Genomic DNA, 24020 nt, shown 5'->3' on the forward strand with positions numbered 1-24020 from the left:
TGTTCGTTTGTGTAAGTTAAAGAAGTTGAGTAAGTCTTTGGAAAAGCAACCATATTAAAGAAAAAACTTGGCTGCATTTTATATCGAATGGCACTAAAGAACGGCTTGTCTCTCACTTTAAAGCAATCCTAACTATTTTGGAAAGTTATGCTACAGTGTTTAGTGTGTTTATCCTTTGTCTGCTTGCTTTTGATTGATTGCAGAGCTTGCAGCACCGAGAGGGTTAATCCGATGACTCCATTCTGAACGTTCTCTATTCACTTGGCAACCGCTGACCCGTGCCTAGCAACGGTCAGACTCGACGAAACCCGATTGGCCAGCGGGTGATGTGGGTGACGTCACCGCTCGGAGGCCGGAGTGACGGGGAGGAGGGGAGGGGGACAAAGTGGAGAGAAACGGCGCGAGGATGGAGGAGCTGAGCGCTGTGGGAGAGCAAGTTTTCGCAGCGGAATGCATTCTAAGGAAAAGACTGAGAAAGGTCGGGAGGGGGGAAAAAAAGGTGTTTGGAAAACAGGCTCACGATATTGCACAGGGTTTCATTCGGGGTGATGTGCGGGAACTGATTTATTGTTGTTTATTTTCTAGGGGAAGCTGGAGTACTTGGTGAAGTGGAGAGGATGGTCTTCCAAGTGAGTGGCATCAGGTTTAACAATACAACAGGAGCAGCGTGCTCCCAACTCCAGCAACGGGCTGGGTTAAGAGCTTCCTCCTTTGTTTCCCCTTTTTCCCTTTCTTATTTCCCTGCATCTTATTTCTTCTCATCACTTCCATTAAAAAAAACATGCTGTGTTCTGTTTCCCTGTACTTTGTTTTACAAGCCCCTGTAACTATACCGTTTTGTTTTGCTGCCTTTCCACCCATTGATCTTTAATTGTTGATTTGTCCTATCTATTGTTTAATATATCTGGGATCATTGAAATGAGTCATTTTCCTCCAATGATTTCTACCCCTGCTACATCTTGATCAGGGATTTGAAACTTCACTTTGTAACTTTTTATTTCTGTTTTTATGCTCAAATTCTGACTTAGTTTCACTTTTTGTTAATTGGTAATATATTTATTTGTATAGATTTGATTTTATAACATTTCCCTTATTTTTGCTTACCCCTCCAACCATGTTTTCTTTAATCACTTCAACGCAATACTTTTACATCTTTCCAACGCAATACTTTTACATCTTTCCAAAGATGTTTGAGATGGTGTGATAGTTGTAAAATAAAGAAAATAGTTACACTAAAATATAAAATTTGGGGATTGCAGACTTGCCCTTTCTGATTATTCATTATATTCTGAATAAGGTAGATTTTTTAAATGTTTGCTGGTTTATCATAATGAATTAATCGCGCTGGTTGTGTTTTGTTGCATCTTAGCCTTCAGGTTGTTTAATAATTTTCATTTAGTTCCTGGAATTATTTTAAACTTGTCTTCTAAAATGCATTGTGATTGCATGCACTCTTTGGGTGTTATAACTGCTTTTGTTTTTTTTAAACATAGCAGATAGTATGCTAATAAGAAGCTGCTTTTGTTTTGATGTGATCAGGTGGCTTCACAATAACAAGCTGTTCCCTGTTCCACAGTTTACTTCCTTTCCATCTGCCCCCTACAAAAGTACATCAGTTTTTCTGTATGGGACCAAGTGAAAAGGTTATGGTACAGTCTTTACTCAATTTTTGTGCAGCTATTGGACTTATGTTTTTGAGTTGTAGGAAGAAAGAATACAATATATTTGGCCTGAGCTTTTGCAAACTGTAACAGAATTGGTGTGTTATCCTTTTGTTTGATGTTTGTGGAAGTGATGATGGGGGTTAGAAGAAGTAAAATCAAGTCAGCGGAGACAAAAATGGAGTTGGAAGGGGTATTATTGGCACGGGAACCCAGATTGTGCTGCAACTGAGCTTATGAGACTGCTTTTTACCGTCTAACTCAAACAGAACAATGATGACTTCGTTTCAGAACTAGTGCAAACCATCGTATTTATGTTGCAGTGATGTGAGGGCACTACTTTCAGATTTAAGATGCAACAGACATGGAATCCTGGCTGAAACATTCCACTTGCTAACTAACCTGGGGCTACTTTCTGCCAGCCACTTATCAACCTGCAAGTAACATTATCCCTCGTCTCCAATTCCTTATAGTTTTTCTCTGCTCTCTTTCTTGCTCTGCATAATCCTTTGTGGCCTTTTGGATTCCTTTCCCGCTCAAATGATCATCTCCTAATCTAAACCATTAAAGGCATTTTATTTCAGTTAGGCTTAGTTTCTTCTGCTTAAAGAATAAGTAATTTTTTTGAGAAAAGTTACTTAAAAACCTACATTGAGTAATGGTTCTCTAAGGTATTTGCTATGGGGCTATTTCTTTCTTAAGATGTGATTTTACAGTATAACTATTTAAAAGTCACAAAACTAAAATTAAATGTTACATTTGCAATATATTCTATTACTTTTTAGTAATCTTGAGGTAGGAGCTTGTTGACCAGAGATCCTAATAGACCTTAATGTGATCAGCATTGTACAAAAATGTAACATAATCTATTCTCTTTCTCCCCCTTCCTCAACCTAATTAGGAACTTTTTAGGATTACTTTACTGTGGAAAGGACTTGAACAGGCAAATCACAATAGTGTCATATAACTGCAATTTTTGTTTAACTTTCATTAACAATGCACTACAACAAACAAAGCCACCTTCAAATTAGCTCCTTAAACTTCTCCAAATTTTAATGCTCTTAATAGCATGAATGAGATGCATTAACAAACTGATGTTTAAATGCTACCCATGTGTGTTTTTATATTTGCTTAGTTAAAAGCATTTCATTTTTACTGGAAAAAAACCTGCTCCTGTGGCTGGGAAATGTCTGGCACTTGCATATGTCAGTTTAACCACAGCGAGGGCCTCACCCACTCATTCAGGCTGCGCATGTGGTCTCCATTGTGTTTAGGTCTACTGTTTTACAATTGTGGGGAAATGAAGGCAGATCGTCGCATTTGGACTTGATTGTCAGAATTCCCTCTCAAATTGGTTCATGATGTGTCGAAAGAGACATTTGCATTTACAGGAAAGTCAGCATCAGATCCGTTATAGGAAAGGGTCTACCAGACAATTCAAAAATTCCACTTTGTCATAATCTAATCTCCTAGGGAAGCATTAAGATGTTTGAGAAGAATAATGTTGTATAGCTCTTCTGAAAGGACTGCCAGGTATTTTTAATCCTTTTAGATGGAAACTGTACACCAATTGGTCTGGTTGAGAGTTGGCGCATGGGTGCTTTATTCCCATGATTACTGTCAGGAGAGTTGTGCATTGCCAAGCCAAATGCTTCACCGTTTTGCTACTAGCAGTAAGAAGTGTACTAGGCTATTGACCATTGGGTTCCTTGTCCTTGCTGTGCAATGTGAAGACACATCAGGAATGGGGTTATATTTACAAGGATTGTGACCGACCATGAGTGATTCATAACCTCAAATCATATGATTTTACAACACCGAAGGAGACCAATAGGCCAATTGCACCTTTGGAGTTCTGAGAGCCTCATTGCCCTAACCTTTTCCTGCACCCTTTAAAATTTTTCTTTTCCTTGGCTAGGTTACCTGCCCTATAAGGGTCAAATTATGATCTTCTAGCAGCTGATCAGTTCCATCTTTCTTGACTCATCTGTTTCACTACCTTCAAGACCAAGTGATATTCTATAAACTCCAGTGCAAGCTAACTACTGGGAGTACTGCTTCCCCAGTTTGAAAAACCTTCACAAACGTGTACACCATGTTCTCCTCTATACCAGTAGACAGCACAGGAAGTCTGCCATGAGTGGGAATGAGGCCTAGATTCCCAGATATTGGAAGGCGTAATAGAAGGAAGTCCAGAATATAAGGCCCTTATGGAATCAACTCAAAATCATTGAGAAAGTGCCACAGCCTACATAAATTCCACTTCTCTTGGGTGAAAAATAGCAGAACAATAGCCTGAACAACAGACTAGTACACACCTTTTTTGGTTTGTGTACAGTACTGAATTTTGATTCTTGGATGAGACATTAAACTGAGGCTCTGTCTGCCTGTAAAGGTGGATGCAAAAGATCCTATGGCACTACTCGAAGAAAGGCAATAGAATTCTCCCAGTGCCCTGGCCAATATTTCTCCATTTGCGTAACATTTATTCCTCAGGCAGCATTTATTCCCTCAACCAATACTTTCAAAACCGATGGACAGGTCATTTCTCATGTGCTATTTATGAGACGTTGTGTGTGCAAAATGCGAGTTGTGCTTGTCAACGGCGACTACATTGCAGAAGTAATTCATTGGCTGTGAAGTGCTTTGGGACATCCTGAGGACATGAAAGGTGCTACACACAACTTTTCCAATGATAAACTTCCATGTGGCGCAATACATTTGTATGTTCATGATTCTCCTCCCAGCAAGTTCCAGCGTTGCCTGTGCCATTAGAGGAATATTGATAGGCAGATCACCCTAGCCTGTTCTCTTATACCTATCCGGGATCAATTTCTGCTGAGACATGGGAAAGTAAATGGTGCGGAGTGCGATATGTAAAAAAAAAAAAAAAAATGAGTGGAAAAATAATATAACATAATCTCAGAGTACATCTACCCTTTTTAAAAAAAAAAGTGAATTTTTTTCTTGGTATTCTTTATTCCTCATTCCATTTGCTTTTCTTATTACTTTGCTCTATTTGAACATATTCTTCCCCTTTTTTTTCTAGCTTCCTTATTTTCTAATCCATTTATCTGACATGCCGGTTTCTGCTTCCTTACTGTTATTTCCTGATACTCAACCTTCAATTCAGCTTGGAATCTGCTGTTTGTTTTTCCTTACCCAGACTGGTGCAGTGCTGAAGGTTACTTTGTTGCATGCTCCTGAAGCCGCCTCCTTCACCCTTCATTCCATTCCAGCACAACAGGAAAGCAAAATAAATATTTCCCCTACACACTAAACAGTCACCTCAGCAGGCCAGTCTGGCTTACCGCATCTCTAATAGTTGCTGGTATAGCTCTGCAGGAAAAACCTGAGGCTTCAGTTGGGCAATTGTAATGGATGCAATACAATGACCCCAAGGTCCTAGTGCCTGCAGTTAGTTGAAAGAACTGGCAACAGACTGATTGTTGCATTCTATTTTTATCTAAAGACATTTTAAAGTGATTGTGAATAAGACTGCTTTCTAGGTAAACCTGTATTTATAATTCGTAGATTTAAAGAGATTTATTATTGCAATACGAATAGTAAATCATATTGAGGCATCTTTATTTTCCCATTGCATCTGTGTTTCTGTTGTTATTTGTTGATCTTTAATTTTTCATATTTATAGCATTCTACATTTTTTCCAATTCTGTTCTGATCTCAAACATCCTTTTTACAACAGTCTTTAATGATGTTTGAAATATATAGGTTATCAGTCTGAGAAATGAATGTTTGATAATTAGTTAAAAAAAGTCAACCCATTTGAAATCTGTTATTTGTATATTTATATTAAAATTATTTTTGACCCAAATCTGGGATTAAACAGATCAAGAAAATCCCAATATTAAATTTTCATTAATTTTGCAAGCCTGACTACTGATGTACACAATCTCCATCATATTTGACCCCATGCTAAGCTTCTGACTCCAGATTCTCTCCATTGCAAAGATTGCCTACTTCCATCTCTGTAATATGACCTATCTCTGTAATATGACCTATCTCTGCACCCATCTGATGCTGAAACCCTCCTTTGTGCCTTTTGTCTCCTCCAGACTTTACTAATCCAATACCTTCCTAGCTGGCCTCCCGTATACTTCAGATCACCCCAACTCTGGTGCTTGTATCCTATCCCACACTGTCTCGCTTACCCATTGACTGTCCTTGCTGGTCTACATTGACTCCCAGTCCCCCAATTCCTCAAATTTATAATTATCATCCTTGTCCTTAAATCCTTCCACGGCCTGGCCTTGCCCCGCCCTAGCTCTCTAACCTCCTCAAGTACTACAGCCCCCTCGGGACTCTCCATTCTTCTGACTCCAGCTTCTTGTTTATCCCCCTCCCTTCGCCCCACCATTGATGGTCGTGCCTATAGCCCTCATGCCTCACACTCTGGAATTCTCTCCCTAAACCCCTCGGCCTCTCCACCGCGCTCTCTCCTGTATGACTCTCCTTAAAACCCAGCTCTTTGAGCAAGCTTTTGGTCACCCTTCCCAATCTCTCCTTCTTTGGCTCAGCAGCCATTTTTTCCCTCTCTTTGAAATGCCTTGCAACATTTTTGTATGTTAAAGGCACTATATAAGTGCAAATTGTAATTACACTAGTTTCCATTCCGATTCTTTTCATTGCTGTTTTAATATTTTCACTTTCAGTGGTTTACGCAAGCTGAAACAGATGGTGAACAATATAAATGCAGGGAATATCCTACTCCATCGCACACTTGTACCACAAAATTGCTGCTTGTGGTATTCATGTACAAAAGCTTAACACATTCATATGACCTTCTGTCTGCTGTTTTAACATATGTGTTAAACTTTTAAATGGGCTAATTCCTCAATTGAACTACTGGTTAGAGGAATGTCATACAAACCCATTTAACATTTGCACATTAATATTAGAAACAGTAAGTTTTTAGCTTTATTATGCTGCATTTAGAACTACAAACCATTAAAGATTCACTAACACCTGTGGTGACTGCTCTGCGTAAAAATTAAATTTAGTTAATTTTCAGTTATGGCTCGGAATTTGCAGTTGTAATGACGGCGAAACTGTCAGCATTGGCCGTCATTACTCTGTAAAACTGACAACAACTTCTGGAGTCCGCACATGCGCATTTAAACGCGGAAATCCTGACGTTGCTGTCAGTGATATCCTGCTCCTCCACAGAGTGTGGTGTTGCAGTCCTCGCAGATGGAAATCACTATATTGACATGAACTTCTACTTTTTATGCTCTATTCTTGCTGTAAAAACCCTTGGAAAAAGTTAAGCCTTGTTGAATGAAGTGTAACTGAGTTTTTAACAGCGTACTAAGTCATAATTACTGCTGAACAACCTCTCTGGTCCTGAAAAACTAATTTTATATTTGTGGAGTGTCATTTTCTCCATTCCATGATAAAAATAATTTATTAGAAATTATCTTTTTTTTTAAAGTTTGTTTGATATTTCAGCTTCTACCTTAATCCTATGTGTATGTCCCAATCTTCATTTCACTATGTAAAATTATAAAAAGTGAATGATAAAACCTGCTTGTTACTTCCTGGTTTGCTGTCTGAGAATTCTTCAATGTGATTGGCTGCTTAGTCTACTTGATGACATCATTGTTGCTGGACACCAGAAATCCCCTATAGATAGTGCCAGAATGAACTTAATGTTGGAAAAGGTGAAATTAACGTCACCGAGCCCACTAAAAGTTTATGGGCAGCTTTCTTCGAGGTCCGCGGCAAGCGCCATCACTTCGCCGCTGACTGTAAAATCCAGGCGAATATCTTTCTTGTGCACACAAGTCTTATCTTTGGCCTTGATGTACCGGTTAAATTTTTAATTGACAAAACTGACTTCACAGTAAAATGTTAGTTTGTTGGACACTGTTGTATCAACGGGCCATGTAAAAGCTGCAATGTAATTCTCCAGTTTCAGACTTAGACTCCAAATAGTGCCAATTCAATAATAAAATGAATGAAACATTTAATTAAAAATAATCAAATATAATAAAACATAGAAATGTAACAAAGAATATTTAAAATAGAAGAATAGTGGGATGGGGATTTGGCAAAGCATTATAGGTTTGTGGGATTGGTTAATTTGATCTCCTAGTTCAAAAGTGTGTTCAACAGTTTTACCATTAACTATAGAGGATGATCTCACATTTCAATATTAGGAAGATCTAATTGACTAAATTATCGGGTTGACCACAGTCATAATTTTGACCTTTTGCCAATTTTCAATGCAGGCTTAAGCGAAAGTGTACTGCACCTAATACACATATGGGTAAATAGCAGAAATATCAGTAATTGAATTTACAGGATTAACATGAAGTACTACGTTCAGTAGCTTAACAGAATAAAGTACAACATCTATATTTTGCTTCACCTTGTTAATGACACATTGTGTCGTGTTTTTCTGGTAGACATAACAGCTGGGAGCCAGAAGAAAATATTCTTGATCCACGACTCCTGCTAGCTTTTCAAAGGAGGTAAGAATGTTTGAATACGGCTTTTTTTTTTTTCTCCCTCCTTCATCCTGTTTCCTGTTCTACATCCCAGACAAGAGGGTGAGCAGGTCACCTGTACCTTCTGCCAAACCCGATGTTCACGCAAATACTTTGAAGTAAAAGAAAGAAAGACTTGCATTTATATAGCGCCTTTCATGACCACCGGACATCTCAAAGCCCATCCCAGTCAATTAAATACTTTTGAAGTGGAGTCACTGCTATAATGTGGGAAGTGCAATAGCTCAACTTCCCCTCCCAAGTTTCTATTTATTTAAATTTTCATCCACTTAGTTTGCCCACTCCACGACGGTGCAGCTGAGATTGGGAGCTCGCTTGCACCTTTTTTTATTCCATGCTTGGGCAGCATGCTGGAGTTACTAAAAGCCACATGAATATTTGATTCCATTGGGAGTAACTATGGAAACTTTTTTTATTTTTATTTTTGTTTGTTGCAGCCAACAAGAGAAAGAACTGCAGAATCGGAAACGAGGCAAGAGGCCCAGGGGCAGGCCGCGAAAACATGTGGTATGATTGATTTTTTTCTGTTTTTTTTGTGTCAGGCTAATGGTGAAAAATGTGTTGATTTCAGTGGAACTGGTGCTTAATTTAGCTCAAGACACATTAGTATTACAAGGGAAACATTGCTGGAGCGCCGCAGAGAATCCGTGTTGTAAACTCGGACAACAAGCAGTTTTAACGTGAAGTTAATTTGAAGGATTTGCGCTATAATCAGTTAGTCAGGTAAATGATAAACATGCAACAGCAACCAATACCAATTTTAGACCCTGTCCTGATTTATAAAGAGCATTATTATAAATATTTAATGACAATTTCCCCAGAGTTTTACTTTCAGATAATAACTAGAACCTCCTGCTGTTGGTTACATTTTAGTTCAGCTAGCAGTCGGCCACGTCTGTTTGAGCTTCAATGGAATCATTTCATGTGGAAAATAATAATGGCTCATTTATTTAAAATGCAAGTTCTCTCGCTTAACAGACAATATAACTCAAATTGTGTCTCTAATGGACAAGTAAAAACTCTTTTTGATGATCAGATATTACTTTACTATTGTGTAAAGTATCATAGACTCATAGACATTTACAGCACAGGAGGAGGCCATTCGGCCCACTGTCTGCGTTGGTTAAAAAAGAGCTATCCAGCCTGATCCCACTTCCCAGCTCTTGGTCCATAGCCTTGTAGGTTACGACACTTTTCAAGTGCATATCCACTTGTGTTTAAAGTGGACATTCCGTTGTGATTGCTTGATCAACCATAACAAACCCTTTGATGTGTTTGTAGTGCTCATGTAGATTTTTTTCATTATTTTGGCAGTGGAACGGGCAGGCACATGGCAGATGAATGTCAATGCAGAGAAGTGTGAAGTGATGCATTTTGGGAGGAACAGTGAGGCGAGGCAATACAAGTCAAATTTTAAATAGGGTGCAGGAACAGCGAGAACTGGGGGCTCACATACACAACTCTTTGAAGGTAGCAGGACAAGTTGATGAAGCTTTTTTTAAAAAAAAAAAAAAAAAAGAAAGCATACAGGATCCTTGGCTTTATAAATAGAGGCGTAGAGTACAAAAGCAAGGAAGTTTTGCCAAACCTTTAAAAACTACTGGTTAGGCCTCGGCTGGAGTATTGTGTCGAAATCTGGACACCACACTTTAAAAAGGATGTCAAGGCCTTGGAGAAGGTGCAGAGGAGATTTACCAGAATGATGCCAGGGATGAGGAACTTCAGTTATGTGGCGAGATGAGAGAAGCTGGGATTGTGCTCCTTTAGAGCAGAGAAGGTTAAGGTTAATAGAGGTGTTTGAAATTATGAGCAGTTTTGATAAAGTAAATAAGGAGAAACTATTTCCACTGGGAGGAGGGTTGGTAAACAGCGGACACAGATTTAAGATAATTGGCAAAAGAACCAGAGGGGAGATGAGGAGAACTTTTTTTTTTTACACAGCGATATGTTATGATCTGGAATGCACTGCCTGAAAGGGCGGTGGAAGCAGATTCAATAGTAACTTTCAAAAGGGAATTGGATATGTGCTTGAAAAGAAAAAAGTTGCAGGGCTATGTGGGAAGAGGGGAGTGGTGGGACTAATTGGATAGCTCTTTCAAAGAGCTGACCCAAGCACAATGGGCCAAATGGCCTCCTGTATTCTATGATCAACTGCATCAGGTTAGAGCAAATTTTTAATTTTTAATTTAACTTTCAGCACTTTTCTAAGTATTCAATCTAGGATCAACATATGTCAATATTTTTATTTTTTAGTGATTTGGAGACAATTTGCCAAAATAAGCAATGTCACTAAGATGTATATACCAACACGCACGGATGGGATTTAAAAAAAATAAAAAATTTTGTTTAGACTTTAGTTGTGCACTAGCAGAATGGTAGATATTTATAAATACATGGGAATCAATTGATGGGCCAGAATTTAATGTAAAAATAACAGTGAGGTCAACAGCGCTCACCATTATGTATGCGCAAAGCGAACTGCAACTTCCGGCGAGTGCAGATGCGCAGTTAAGCGCGAAAATCCAGAAGTTGCTGTCTGAGATGCGTGAAAACGACATCTCGCTGTCTGGCTCCCCATTCAAATGTATTGAATAGCATGAAGTTCCTGTAGTTGCATTGTAGATACGGACTAAAATTGCCACAGAAAGTTGGGGCTTGTCTATTTCTGTCTAAAGTACCCTTTTTTAATGGCATGGTAAAGCTGAATTACTGCCACATCTGTTTTCACGCAGCTTACGGCGCAGCGGCACTGAAAATTAACTTTTAAAAGTGTGCAGTCTCATTCCTTCAGTTTTTAACTGTTGTTGGAGATTTAATTGTTTTTTAATTTACTTTTTCTTTCTGTCTTGCTTTTTCTTCCTCTTAAGCCAATCTTTCTTTCCCTCACTTTTTATTTTGCTTTCTGTACCTGATTTTAAATTGAATTCACTATTCTAAATTACACTTCCTGGTTCAGATTATGTACTGTTCATTAATAATTCTTCAATCTGATTGGTTAAGGAGAGGTACAGTCGCTTGTCCTGCTCACAGGTCCCAGATGCGCTGTGGAGAACACCGCGCCATTTCAAAGCCCCACGTGCAGCAACTTGCCCTGCAAATACTCATGGAAGTTAAACGCCGTTCATTCGCCAGTTACATTAAATTCTGGCCCTTGTCTTAACTGCCTGTGCATAAGGCATCACCTGGGCTAAGCACTTAAGGAGTGCAATTGAACAGGGAGCATCATAGGTCCCATAACGGAGCCCATTCAATTTTCCTTCCATTTATATTAATGGAGGAAAATCGGCAAACTGTAGTCCTCTCTGCCCAGTTTCCCTCTTTATCCTCTGCGCAGGCGATGCTTGATGTCTAGGTGCTAAAGTTGAAAATTTACTACCAAAACTCATTCAGTATAAGAGATGGAATCTGACTCTCTAAGGACCTGAACCCCTCAGTAAACATGCCAGTTAAAGTCTCTTCCATTGAAGGAGTGGTGTTAGTTGTGAGGAAATAAAATCTGTCAAACTTAATTTTGAAACTTTAGACATAAAAAAAAATCTTAAGTTGGTGCTCTGTTACAGTCTCTGTACGCCCTTTTGGTTAGTCTACAAGCAACACTTGAGGAAAGTAAAATTCACTGTCTATCTGTATGAACGCCTTACATTGAACTTTGACAAATTCCACTGGGGGAAAAAAAAAGTGCTGGTGTAGAATGGCTGCTGATTTTATCTACATAACAGCCACTGCACTTCGCAAAGTAGTTTATTGTGTAAAGTGCTTTGCACTGTTTCAGTATGAAAGGTACTTTTATAAATGCAAGTATTATGATTTATTAATTTCTGTGGTGTTTTAGAGGTGGTCAAATGTTCATCAGTTAGAAATGCTAAGACTTGCAGGTAAAATGTGATTTTTACAAAACTGTACAGTTTATAAAAAAAAAAAAAAAATAGAAATAAGCAACTCCATAATGAAACCAACTGCTGAATGAAGAAAGGAAAACTAGTTATATTGGTGCACAGATGTTTGCAAAGTATAGACAGTTTTTGTGGGAATAATAGCAAATGTTTCTTTTAATCTCCTGAACGTTTGAGGAAAATGTTATCCTGGTTGTGCATGTGATGAGTGCCTGAATTTAAAGGACGGCCATTTTCAAGAAAACAGGTAAAGCTTTTTTACATGTAGGGTCATTGCCTTTCAAGTATTGTAACCACCGAAAAGAGAGAGTTGGACAGACCGTTTCCTGGGCGTTCTCGCTGTTGGATAGGGCTCCTACTTATTCTGATAGTGTCGCCACACAATGACCTATCTGACAGAGGGGAGCTCCTATTATGTGGTGAATCAGGCATGCAAGTCTGCATCCTAGCACAAGTTGAATGTATCACTGGGTGTTGGAGGTCCTTTGTAGAAATATCTCTTTTTGAAGTAGATTTGCCAGTCCAGAAAGATCTACTCTGCATTGTACTTTACTCTGCTTTGAGTTTTCTGTAAGTTAAGCTTTTTAAAATGAGTATTGGAAGTGATGAAACTAATTAATCAGTCTGCAGCATGGGGACTCAAAGAAACGGGATTAAAAGTTTCAAGAAAGAAATGCGGGAAAGGAGAAAGTGGTGGGTGTTACTTATTACAGTGCTCACAGCTATGGCAGATGGATCATGATTGCAGTACCCTGGCTAATTCTGCTTTCTTTTGCTAGTGTAATAATAACAGACTACTACATCCATGTGCTGCTAACACCAAAGTAGTGTTAACCACCTCCAAATATTCTACTCAAAAAAAACTATAAAGGAAATGTCAAAATTATTGGGTTTCAGGAATGTGACAGCAAGTATTTAAAACCTGGCCATTCTGTCAGAAACCCTGTTTTATTGTATTATTACAGTGCTTGATTTAACACAGCTGGTACCTTACGGGAATCGGCGACATCTAGTGCATAATCTAGACAACTGATCGCATTAGCTGCTTGGTTTTGCAAGAAAATTGAATCATTTGTGAATAAAACTACATGTTAAAACTCAACCCCTCACTCTCTAAAGAATTATTTAAAAAAAAAATAGAGACAGACAAGCATTTACTCGATTTGATAGGTGTACTTTCATTGTAGGCATGATCCTTAATTGGGAATGTTTAGTTGTTGAATTTGAAAGACTAAAGTGCTAGTTGGCTAAAGCAATTATGGGAAGAGAGTTTTAAAATGGGTTTCTCTTTAAATTTACATTTTTGCTCTCCCCTACTGCCAGTGCCATGCATCATCTCCCAGCGGAGTAACTAGACAGGAAACCTGCTTGTTCACTGCTGCCAGTGCCTCTCTGTAACTAATTACTAATAGAGGCACTCCTAGACAGCAACCTCGGGTGACTTGACTTTTTTTCCTTCTTTGCCCTGATAGCCCAGACAGGATGATGAGCTGAGGCTGTAGATAATTGTGGTCACAGACCAATCTTTTACAGCTGTATGGCACAATATACGTTGTAAACAGTTAAACAAATTTTAAGGCGGATTTTAGCTCTTGGTCAGCTGGCCAGCGGAGTGGCTGGGCTGACCACCCAGTCTCTCTCCGGCGGGAGGCCCGGTCCATTTCCAGGAGCAGGCCTCATTAACATGCACCCGGTGAGCTGCATGCCCCAAACGGGTGTCTCGCTGCAGCTCCTCGGCTCTGGGCCAGCGCAATATCGGGCGGCCACGAGTTGGACCCAGCCGCCAATGAGGTAGGCCTGAAAGGGGGGGGGGGGGAGCTCTGGTGGAGCCCCTCCTGACCAATGTTCCCATTCATTGTTTTTTGGGTGCGTGGCCCCTTTAAGGGGCTGCACGGCCCATTCAAAATACCGTGCATGCCCAGTTTTTCCTCATTGAAAAGCTGGCTGCACGGGAGGTCCAGAGGGCCACGCAGCTTAACGGGAACATTGCTCCTGACCCCAGGAAAATAATTTCAGCACTCCCCCTGATCAGGCCTCTTCCTCCAGCCGCCAGGTTTTACTGAGCAGAGCGTCCACGGCTCGCACTCACCCAGTAAGCAGTTAAAATTGCATCAGGGTCCTATGTATGTCATAGGACCCCGATCTACATAGATTAAGGAGGCTTCCACCTGATTCTGGTGGGCACTTGGCTCACCCAGCGGAAGGCCCTGGGAAACATGGCGGTGGAACGGGACGGTAAGCCCACTACCACCTCGTTTCCACTGAGCAGGAGTTAAATTCCCCTGTTCTAAGCACCTCTGCTTACTGTTTTTTCTCCATTATCAGCTGTCATATTTTTATTTTAACTTCATTTTACTATATTTCTAAATAATATCAACTTTTACAGTTACTGTACCTTTTTCACTTTCTTTAAAAAAAAAATTAAATCCTGTACTTGGCATTTTTTCCCTGAGCCTCTCTAAATTGTCAGTCTAGACGGTCACATGAATGGCTTCGGCTGGAAATAGAAATGCCACTTTGCGAGGCAGCGCAAGTGGTATTCTTCCCGGTATATTCTCATGGCAGGGAATTATTTTCTGTCCGTTTGAATTCCGCGATTTTCCGATGTGTTCTGCCAGTGGTTGAGGTTCCATTACCCTCGATGCATGCTTGAAAAATACCCCAATAACAATAGCTTTACCCTGCAACTGGCACACGGTCTTTGCACTGGATGCAAAGAGTGGAAAAATCACTTCACGTCTCCAGAATTGACATCCTTCGCTTTCGGCACAAAATAATTCCAGTTCTCATGTAATAATCTACGGTTTTAATTGGTGACTAGATCATTAATGGTGCAGATTTGCAAGACCCTCTTGGATTAACGTGATGTGTACTGGGTGAATAAGCTTTGTTATAAATTGCCTCTGCCATAGATTGATTTTGAAAATAAGACTAGGATCTATACATTGATTTCTCTTGCTCTTGTAGCAATAACAGGCATGTATCTTTAAAGCAACAAAAACAGAAAATGCTGGAAATGTTCAGTAGGTCAGGCACCATCTGTGGAGAGAACAGACACGTTGATGTTTCAGGTGTGAATCCTTCATCAGAATGTTCTGGGTATTTATGAAGAGTCCAATTTGTCTGTTCTCTCTACAAATGCTGTCTGATGTTCTGAGTGTTTGCAATATTTCCTGTTTTTGTTTCAGATTTCCAGCATCTGTAATTTTGTTTGATGTAGAATTTTCCATGGACAGACTTAGTTTTATTCCTTTTTTTGTTTTGCATAGGAACAAGAAACTCCTCTTTCATCAAAATCGAGCAGTTCTTCTGAAGAGGATGAGGATGATGATGATGACGACGACGAGGAAGAGGACAGTGATGATCAGACCCAGTCTACATCCCGGAGCAATGAACAGCGGGAAGAATCTGACCGTATCCCTCAGAAACGGACACAAACGGAAATCAGCCAAACTAAAACCGATCTGAAGGACACTGGCAAAAAGAAACGCACCAGTAAAGTGATTCGCAGTGACCTTCGGAAGAACATAAAAATTAAACCAGGAAAAGCTTTAAAAACATCTGGAAATGATACAAGTGGTGACTCTGGAACAGATGAATCGTCGAAAGAGAAGCTGGGAAAACCAGAGGGTTCTGCGAGTGAGAATAATGGGGCAGCAGAAAAGAGCACTTTGGAATCTCTAAGTGTAACTAGTGGAATGTTAAATTCAAGCCTGTTCAATTCATCAAAACCCAGTAATCCCAGGTCCGGCTTGCAAACAGCAAATCGCACAGGATTAGGCCAGCACTCTTCCAGCATTCACCCTGCCAGTCCAATGGCACTGAATAAATCTGCCTCTGAAATGCAGCCTGTGAATGCACCAGTGTTAAATCCACAAGGAGTGACTGAGAAAAATAAGGTTGGATTAATCAAGAATCCTGGAAATGCTAAAAGCTCGAATGAGTTGTGCAAATCTGACTCCGACTCAAAGAGTTTGAATATTCCTGGACCAATGAAGAACAATTCCAGTGTTTGTAGTTCAGCTAATCCAGGATCAAATTCCCAGAGTTTGAGCGGTCAAAGTGCTGGCGCCCTAGGTCGGAATTTACCAGCTTCAAACTCTCCGAACACTAACAATGCAGGATTAAATTTACATGCCTTAAACCTGCAGAGCACCAACAAGATGGGATTGAGTTCAAAGAGTGTAACTGGCCCAGGAGTGAATTCATCAGGCTTGACTTCAAAGAACAACATCAACAATTTGTCATTTGTGATTTCTAGGAGTGTTGGGACTCCAGGACTGAATTCGACTGAATTGAACTCGCATGTTGTTTCTAATAAAGTATTAAGTTCACAGACTGTCAATAGCCAGGCAAATTGTGAGAGCAGTGGAAAAGATGGTGTTGAGAAGGAGAATCAGATGAAAGTAGATAAGGAGACTACAAACGCTGCAATCCATCATTCTGACAACCAAATCAGAGACAGCGACAAAAAGGATGTTTCATCTGAGACATCCAAACAGGGCAGCAACGTGCCAACAGAACTGAGCACAGGTGAGGAGACGATGAGTTCGGACTCCGATCACGACTCTTCATTTTCAAGCATGGTTCCAAACCCATCCATTTCAGTCCAAACAAACCAAGACTGGAAACCCACCCGCAGCTTGATCGAACACGTGTTTGTCACTGATGTAACTGCCAACCTGGTCACAGTGACAGTGAAAGAGAGTCCGACCAGCGTGGGCTTTTTCAACATCCGACATTATTAGAGTTATTAGTTGAAAAATAAACTCTAGTAATCGAACATTAGTCTTCCACTAGAAATCAGTTTTTTATCTTGGCCTTTATGACCTCTTGACTTGTACTTTACAGCTGTAAGCACCATTTACAATGATGCACAAATTGCAGTTTCTTCCACTTTGTCCGAACAAAAATAGTGTGTTAAATAGAAAGTAGCCCCTTTTGAATTGGCTAATTTTTTTATCAGATTTATTCTGTCAATCAGTGGTCCAACCCACAAAACGTTCTCCTGTACGTAGGATGTATTTATGTAACTTGAGTCAGATTTTGAGTACCTGCAAAATAACATCCATATTTGACTGTCCATTTCAGTTTTTTATAAAATGGAAGGTTGAAGAATGAAAAACATGAAGAACAAATAAATGATTTGTATTGATGACAGGAGCAGTAAAGCCTGGGGAGATCAGCCATGAAGAAAGGCTACGTTTTAGTGACATATTCTAGGCGTTTAGTCAGTGCATGAAACTTTATAAATATAGAAAGGAAAGGTGAACAGGGAGGAATAGTATAACTTGTTGCTGAAACAACTTATGACTTTTTGTTAGGAAATGCAAGGAAGTTACTACCCAGTGTACATGCCCTTATCAGCAGAGAAAAGACCAGTATTGACTAAGTTTAATGAAAATCAGGGCAGCTGGGAGTTAAGACCACAACCTACCACCAGAAAGACACAACATCACCCATAATTGTTTGCTTCAGTTGGGTTAATAAAACTAGTTTTCTGCAGGGACACAATCTGGGAAGTGAACAAATTAATGCTATTTGATAACTAGCTGGGCAATTTTAGTCTGACCCTTGTACAGTAGAAGCTTCTTATTGAAACACTTCTATGGTGGCCAAAATGTTTTCAATAATCTGATCAAGAAAACTCTACGGAACATACATGAGGTTTTTGGTTAACGGTGCCGATTAACCACTGTTGTAGGCTCTGTCTAAGCCATGCTGATAAGATGTTGGAATCAAAATGACATTGAGGCCACCAGCAGAGTATCAAATGATATGTAATTTTAAGCTGGTTTCATTGGGCAGTAGAGTTTAGGAACTAGATTATAGGATGGGATAAAATACTAGCCTTTAATCTTTTGGGCAGATGTTTAATCCCTCTTGGCTGGATTCAAAGTATCTTTTTCAAATTGCTAACAATCTTAATTGAAATCTTCAGGTTTTTAGAACCTCGCCATGACCCGGCCAATCACTATATTTCCTATTTACCTCATCTTCCTTTTTTTAAATTATTTTCAAGCCTGATGGTATCACGCAGTGTAGGTGTTGGACCTTCACCGTGGAATCTCAATTTAAGTAACAACTGGAGTTTTGGCCACCCAGGCTTGAACCCATGACTCTGGTGATCTGAAAGAGTATACAGGAACAGGAGTAGGCCATTCAGCCCTTCGAGCCTGTTCCACCCATCAATTAAATTATGGCTCATCTGTACCTCAACTCTATCACTGGAGACCCTTACCTAATCTGTCGATCTCAGTCTTTAAAAATGTCAATTGACCCAATGTCCAGTCTTTTGGGGAGAGAATTCCACAGTTCCACTACCCTTTGTGTGGAAAAAGTGCTTCCTGATTGGTCTAGCTCCAATTTTAAGATTGTGCCCCCTTGTTCTAGATTCCCCCACCAGAGGAAATAGCTTCTCTAACTATTGAATCCTATTATAATTTTAAGCACATCAAACTAGATCACCCCTCAACCTTCTAAACTCAATACAATCCAAGATTATGCAACCAGTCCTCGTAATGTAACTTTTTTTTAAGCCCCGTTACCATTCTGGTGAATCTGCGCTGTCGTGTCTTTCCTTCCCCCGCCCATTTCCCCCCCCCCATATCTTTCCTGAGACACGGTGCCCAGAACTGAACGCATATCCCAGATGTGGTCTGACCAAGTCTTTGTACAACTGAAGCATAACTTTCTCCCCTTTGTATTCCAACCCTCTTGAGATAAAGGCTAACATTCAATTAGCCTTTTTGATTACTATTTGTAGCTGCACGAGCTAAGTTTTAAACCTAATTAGCAACCTTGCTGGTGGCTTAAAAAGTTGTGAAATTTGATTTTATAATGAAGTAACTCACTGTCTAGCTGATAGATAAATGGGCATATGGATGATGTACTGGATAGTGACTGGTGGTTATGAAACCATACTTGAACAAGGAATTAATACCTTCAGGGGAGAGGAGAAAAATTAGGGGAAAAATTAACTTTTTTTTATTATTGAGGTTTTGGATAGCTGTAGACTTAACCTTTAGGCTAACTCTCGGCAGTAGGTTCAGCATTAACTTAATTTTTATAAAATTAAAATGTGTATCAAAGTGCTACTGTGAAATTGTTTTTGTACTCAAGTTTTCTCAAAGGAGCAGAAAGTAGGTAAATAAAGAAAAAATCAATTCAAACAGCAGTGAAGTCATCATTTTGAACAACTATAACAATTCTATTAAAAAGCCACTCTTTCCCCACCCCCACCTTTTACAGGAGCCATTATATTGCTAATTCAGCCCCCACTGCTGAAAGAACGGGACAGTGTGGGCTGTCTTTCCCCATAGGTGTTACCCATGCTGTTCTTTGGTTGATGAGAGGTTCAGTTTTCACGCGAGCCCCTGCATCCAGCAGCCCATCCATACATCTGTGTAGAGCCTGTGTGCGCATGCGTGTGCGTGCATGTGTGTGTGACCTTGCGTGCCTCTCTCAAAGGTGTTAAGCATTTCTAGAGCAAGTAACCACTCGATTTATAAACCAGCAATTATTACGAAACCAACCAGTTTTCTTCAAGTTCATTGTACCTTCATTATTTCTTCGTTTATATAAAATTATAAATAAAAATTATGGAAAAAAAAAAAAACAACCAACCCATAAAATTAGCCATCGTATGCTACAAATGCTTCCAAGAACTTTCCTCCTTCTCTAGAGCCAGGAGCTTTGAGCTTCTTCAACTGAAGCAGGGAGGTCTAAACCTTGTTGCGATCAGAGTTATAATTTTCACCCTCTCCTTATGAAACTACCATCCTCGGTGCACTGCGATAATCCATGTTACAAGGCAGCCAGGCAGAAAATTTATAAATAACAAACATGAGATGAAAGGCAGTTTTTTTTTTTAATGAAGGTTTTTTTTTTCACCACTTTACACAGTTTAAGCTGCTAAAACTCCTGTGCTGAAGGTGTTGTTTGGGATAAGGTTTTTTTTTGTATTACCACAGAATTTTTACGAGGTGCTTTGCTGCTGAGGAGATTACCATCAAATATAGTTGAGCCAGTTTTAACTCGAGCTGCACAAAATTCGCTGGCGCCGGTTTTGGGCCCAAAGATGGCAATGCAGCCGCAACATGCGTCAGAAACGGGAGGCTCAAGGCCTGGCCGAAATTGGATTAAAAATAATTGGGCGGGTTGCACCTCCTCAGTCAGCTCCTCCATTTGAAGAATATGAATATCAGGCCGCTTACCAGTCCAGCATCGGCCTGAATGCAAGTCCATGGCGGGGTGGGGGTGTAGGGTGATTGGGACACTGTGGAGTCAGGGCAGCACTCCTGTTCCTTCTGGCTCAAGTTTTTTTCCCAAATAATTTTTTTAATTACCTTTTGTTGGCGGCCGCTACAGCCACTGAAAAATCCGCAGCGGATCAGGTCCGGCAACATCCAGTTTCCCACAGGGGGCCTAAATGAGGGACAACAACCACCTGCATTTGTATAGCACCTTTTAATGTAGCAAAATCTCCCAAGGCGCTTCACAGGAGCGCTATCGAGCAAAATTTGACACTGAGCCACACAAGGAGATACTAGGGCAGAGGTAGCTTTTGAGGTGCGTCTTAAGGGAGGAAAGTGAGGTGGAGAGATTTAGGGAGGGAATTCCAGAGGTTAGGGCCTCTGCAGCTGAAGGCATAGCCGCCAGTGATGGAGCGATTAAAATCGGGGATGCACAAGAGGCCAGAATTGGAGGAGCGCAGCGATCTCGGAGGGTTGTAGGGCTGGAGCAGGTTACAGAAATAGGGAAGGGCGAGGCCATGGAGGGATTTGATAACAAAGATGAGAATTTTAAAATCGAGGGGTTGTTCAACCGGGAGCCATTGTAGGTCAGCGAGCACAGTGGTGATGGGTGAGCGGGACTTGGTGTGAGTCAGGACACAGGCAGCAGAGCCTTGGATGATGTTGTTTCGTATGATGGGAAAAGCTTATAATGGGATATCTAGTTTGACTATCCATTCAATGGCCTCCTGAGCTGCTCTGTGGAGAAATGAGGTGCCTCCCGCAACAGATCTTAGTGGGCTGGTTGATGTGTTCCATGGTCTGGGACTCATGGCCACAGTTGCACTTCAGGTCGTCCCTCATCTTCCACTTGTGGAACAGGTGGCCGCATCGTCCGTGCCCTGTGTGGATTCAGTTGAGCGCTGTCCACTGTCTTGGAGGGAGGTCGAAGCCAGGGACCTCTACCGTTGGGTCAGTGATGAGGTGTTGGTTCTTTATGTTGCATGTGTCCCATGATTCCGTCCACCTGGACAGTGGGTTGAGTTTTGGATGAGCTTAACTTTATGGAGGGTGGAGGATGGGAGGCCAGGTGTGTGTTGAAATAGTCAAGTCTAGAGGTAACAAAGGCATGGATGAGGATTTCAGCAGCAGATGAGCAGAGGCAGGATTGGAGTCGGGCAATATTGTGGAGGTGGAAGTAGGCAGTCTTAGTGATGGCGCGGGTATGTGGTCGGAAGCTCATCTTGGGGTCAAATACAACAACAAGGTTGTGAACAGTCTGGTTCAGCCTCAAACAGTTGCCAGGGAGAGGGATGGAGTGAGTAGCTAAAGAATGGTGTTTGTGGCGGGGACCGAAGAAAATGGCTTCGGTCTTCCCAATATTTAGTTGGAGGAAATTTATGCTTATCCAGTACTGGATGTTGGACAAGCAGTCTGACAAATTAGAGACAATGGAAGGGTCGAGGGAGGTGGTGGTGAAGTAGAACTGGTTGTCGTCAGCCTACATTTGGAACCTGAAGTGTTTTCGGAAGATGTAGCCGAGGGGCAGCATGTAGATGAGCAATAGGAGGGGGCCAAGGATAGATCCTTGGAGGACTCCAGAAGTAACACTGCGGGACTGGGAAGAGAAGCCATTACAGGTGATTCTTTGGAACTAGGTGATGACAGGAGAGGCATTGGAGGGAGATGGTGTGGTCAACTGTGTCAAAGGCTGCAGTCAAGGATAGGGCAGGGAGGAACCTTAGAGGAAGTTTGGCCCGGTGGGCTAGTGGAAGGGAGGGAAGCTGCAGAGGCAACTGAATGGATGGTCTCAATCTTAGTCACAAGGAAGCCCATTAGCTATCACTTGTTGAAGGAGGTGAAGGTGGACGAGGCAGGGGAGAGGGGTATAAGACGGTTTGTAGTAGAGAAAAGAAGCCGGGGGTTATCTTTGCATTCCAAGATGGTCCTGAAACAGTGAGCAGTTTTGGCGGAGGAGAGTAGGGCCCGGGTGCTAGTTTCCTCTGGTATCTTGCCCAAGTGCTCCATCTTAATTTGTGAATCTTGACAGGGAGCATCACAACCAAGCCCGCTTCTCAGCTAACCTGACAACCACACAGACATTAATTTCCAGTATAGGTCACTGAATAACGATTGGGTGCAGTTTTCATGTTAGTTGGTCTAAAGCCATTTGCGGCAACCCTAAAACCACCCCAGCAAAGCTAAAAGAATAGGCTGGTAATTAAATCTGTGACTTACAAGTCTGTTTGTCTCAGTTCTATGCTGTGCTTGCCAAATGAGTTGGTTTTATATTAAATCTTTTGCAGGTAATTTCTGTTCTTTATTCTATTTGATACATAATGGCTAGAGCTTTGCCAGTGCTCAGCAGACGGGATCAGTGGCGGGTTGGCAGTTAAATGTGAATTGATTGACAGTGGGCTGGGAACCCGCTGTCAAATCACGCATACTTGCCTTTCCCAATGTCGGGTCTGCCAGCGCTGAGCAGACCTGACCAGCAGTAGCGGGGGAGTCAATTTAAATGATTAGTGGCTTGTTTACAGCCACTTATCAATGGTTTTAAACTTACCTTTTGAATTGGACAGCTTGCTCACGGGTTTCATGCTGTTGCTAGGACACGTCTGTGAAGCTGAGGCGGGAGGTCAATGGCCATTCAATCAGCTGATAAGTTGACAGCTTCAAATGTACAGTAAAAGCTCCCACCTGATAGATATCTTCCCTCAGCCACAAGTGCTTCCTCATTGCATTTCCACTATAGATTCAGGATGCTGCAAGTCTTTACACAAGTTTCCATCCTGTCTGACCTCATTACCTCTCTCACCATTGACAGATCGCTTCTGTCATTTCTACTTCACCTGCCATCTATTTCATCAGCATAGGTGCCCTTTATACTCTCTCACTTTGGTCCTTAGAATCTGACCACGATGAACCCCAACACCACCAACTCCAGGCAAACCAGCAGCACCAACAACAACACCAGCCTTCTCCACAATCACCTGATGCTGCACAAGACACAGGGCATCAGCACCCGAGCACACTGCTGCCTGGGACGCCAGGGATGGCCTCATCATGGCCACATTTACTTCACTTGATGCTGTACACCCTGGCTGCCACATGATGTGCCAGTTTAGTGCCACCCCACACCAACACCTTAAAGCATCCCTATAATACCCAAGCCATTCCTTTTAGACTCATCACCAATGTGGGGATTACCATTATGTCTCACCATTCACTGCAACTCACTAAGCCACATCCAGAGGTGCACACAAATCTGTCCAAGAACACAGAGTGTTGAAAATAAAGATTTCAATGTATGACAGCACATTAACAGAAACTTTACACAAACATTGGATAAAACACCCAAGTGCCTACCCTTGTGTGTTGCTAGTTGGTATGATTGCACTAGGATGAGGGTGAGTGTGAGGGGTGGCTAGTGAGATGCGGATGTGATAATGTAGATAGAGAGGGGTGGGTGGAGGTACAAGGTAATTTGGTGTGAGTAAGGATGCGCAGGAGTAGGGTGGGGAAGGCAGAGTGATGGGGATGTGATGAGAGGCACAGCAGGATGAGGTTGAGTACAGCTTTGTACTAATGTTTGTGATCTAATGAGATCATTGAAAGGTTTGCGCCACTGCACCCAGGTCCTCCTGATGACATCCCTGCTTGTGCCCTCCTGTGCAATGTGAAACCAGGCTGTGTTGGTGT

At 41.2% G+C, this 24020-nt stretch overlaps 1 protein-coding gene across 2 annotated transcripts; it reads left to right on the top strand.

Moving 5' to 3' along the window:
• Positions 1-282: 282 nt before the first annotated feature.
• On the top strand, positions 283-19441 carry cbx2 (chromobox homolog 2 (Drosophila Pc class)). Of its 2 annotated transcripts, none has more exons than XM_085963675.1 (5): positions 283-499; positions 586-629; positions 8090-8155; positions 8629-8698; positions 15354-19441. In XM_085963675.1, exons 1-5 carry the CDS (start codon positions 407-409, stop codon positions 16830-16832), a joined length of 1752 nt encoding a protein of 583 aa, XP_085819801.1. In that variant the 5' UTR covers positions 283-406; the 3' UTR covers positions 16833-19441. The 2 variants fall into 2 exon arrangements, with proteins under 2 accessions (XP_085819801.1, XP_085819802.1); XM_085963676.1 differs by having other exon boundaries at positions 283-478; positions 15354-19439.
• The last annotated feature ends 4579 nt before the right edge of the window (positions 19442-24020 follow it).

The sequence above is a fragment of the Somniosus microcephalus genome, chromosome 21, assembly GCF_052327205.1.
Source record: "Somniosus microcephalus isolate GS21.2 chromosome 21, FLI_Smic_1.0, whole genome shotgun sequence".
Lineage (NCBI taxonomy): Eukaryota > Metazoa > Chordata > Chondrichthyes > Squaliformes > Somniosidae > Somniosus > Somniosus microcephalus.

Coding starts and splice junctions, on each gene's coding strand:
- cbx2 (XM_085963675.1), top strand. CDS start 407: ATGGAGGAGCTGAGCGCTGTGGGAGAGCAAGTTTTCGCAGCGGAATGC. Junction 630..8,089: donor TGGAGAGGATGGTCTTCCAA/GTGAGTGGCATC, acceptor TTTTTCTGGTAG/ACATAACAGCTGGGAGCCAG. Junction 8,156..8,628: donor CTGCTAGCTTTTCAAAGGAG/GTAAGAATGTTT, acceptor TGTTTGTTGCAG/CCAACAAGAGAAAGAACTGC.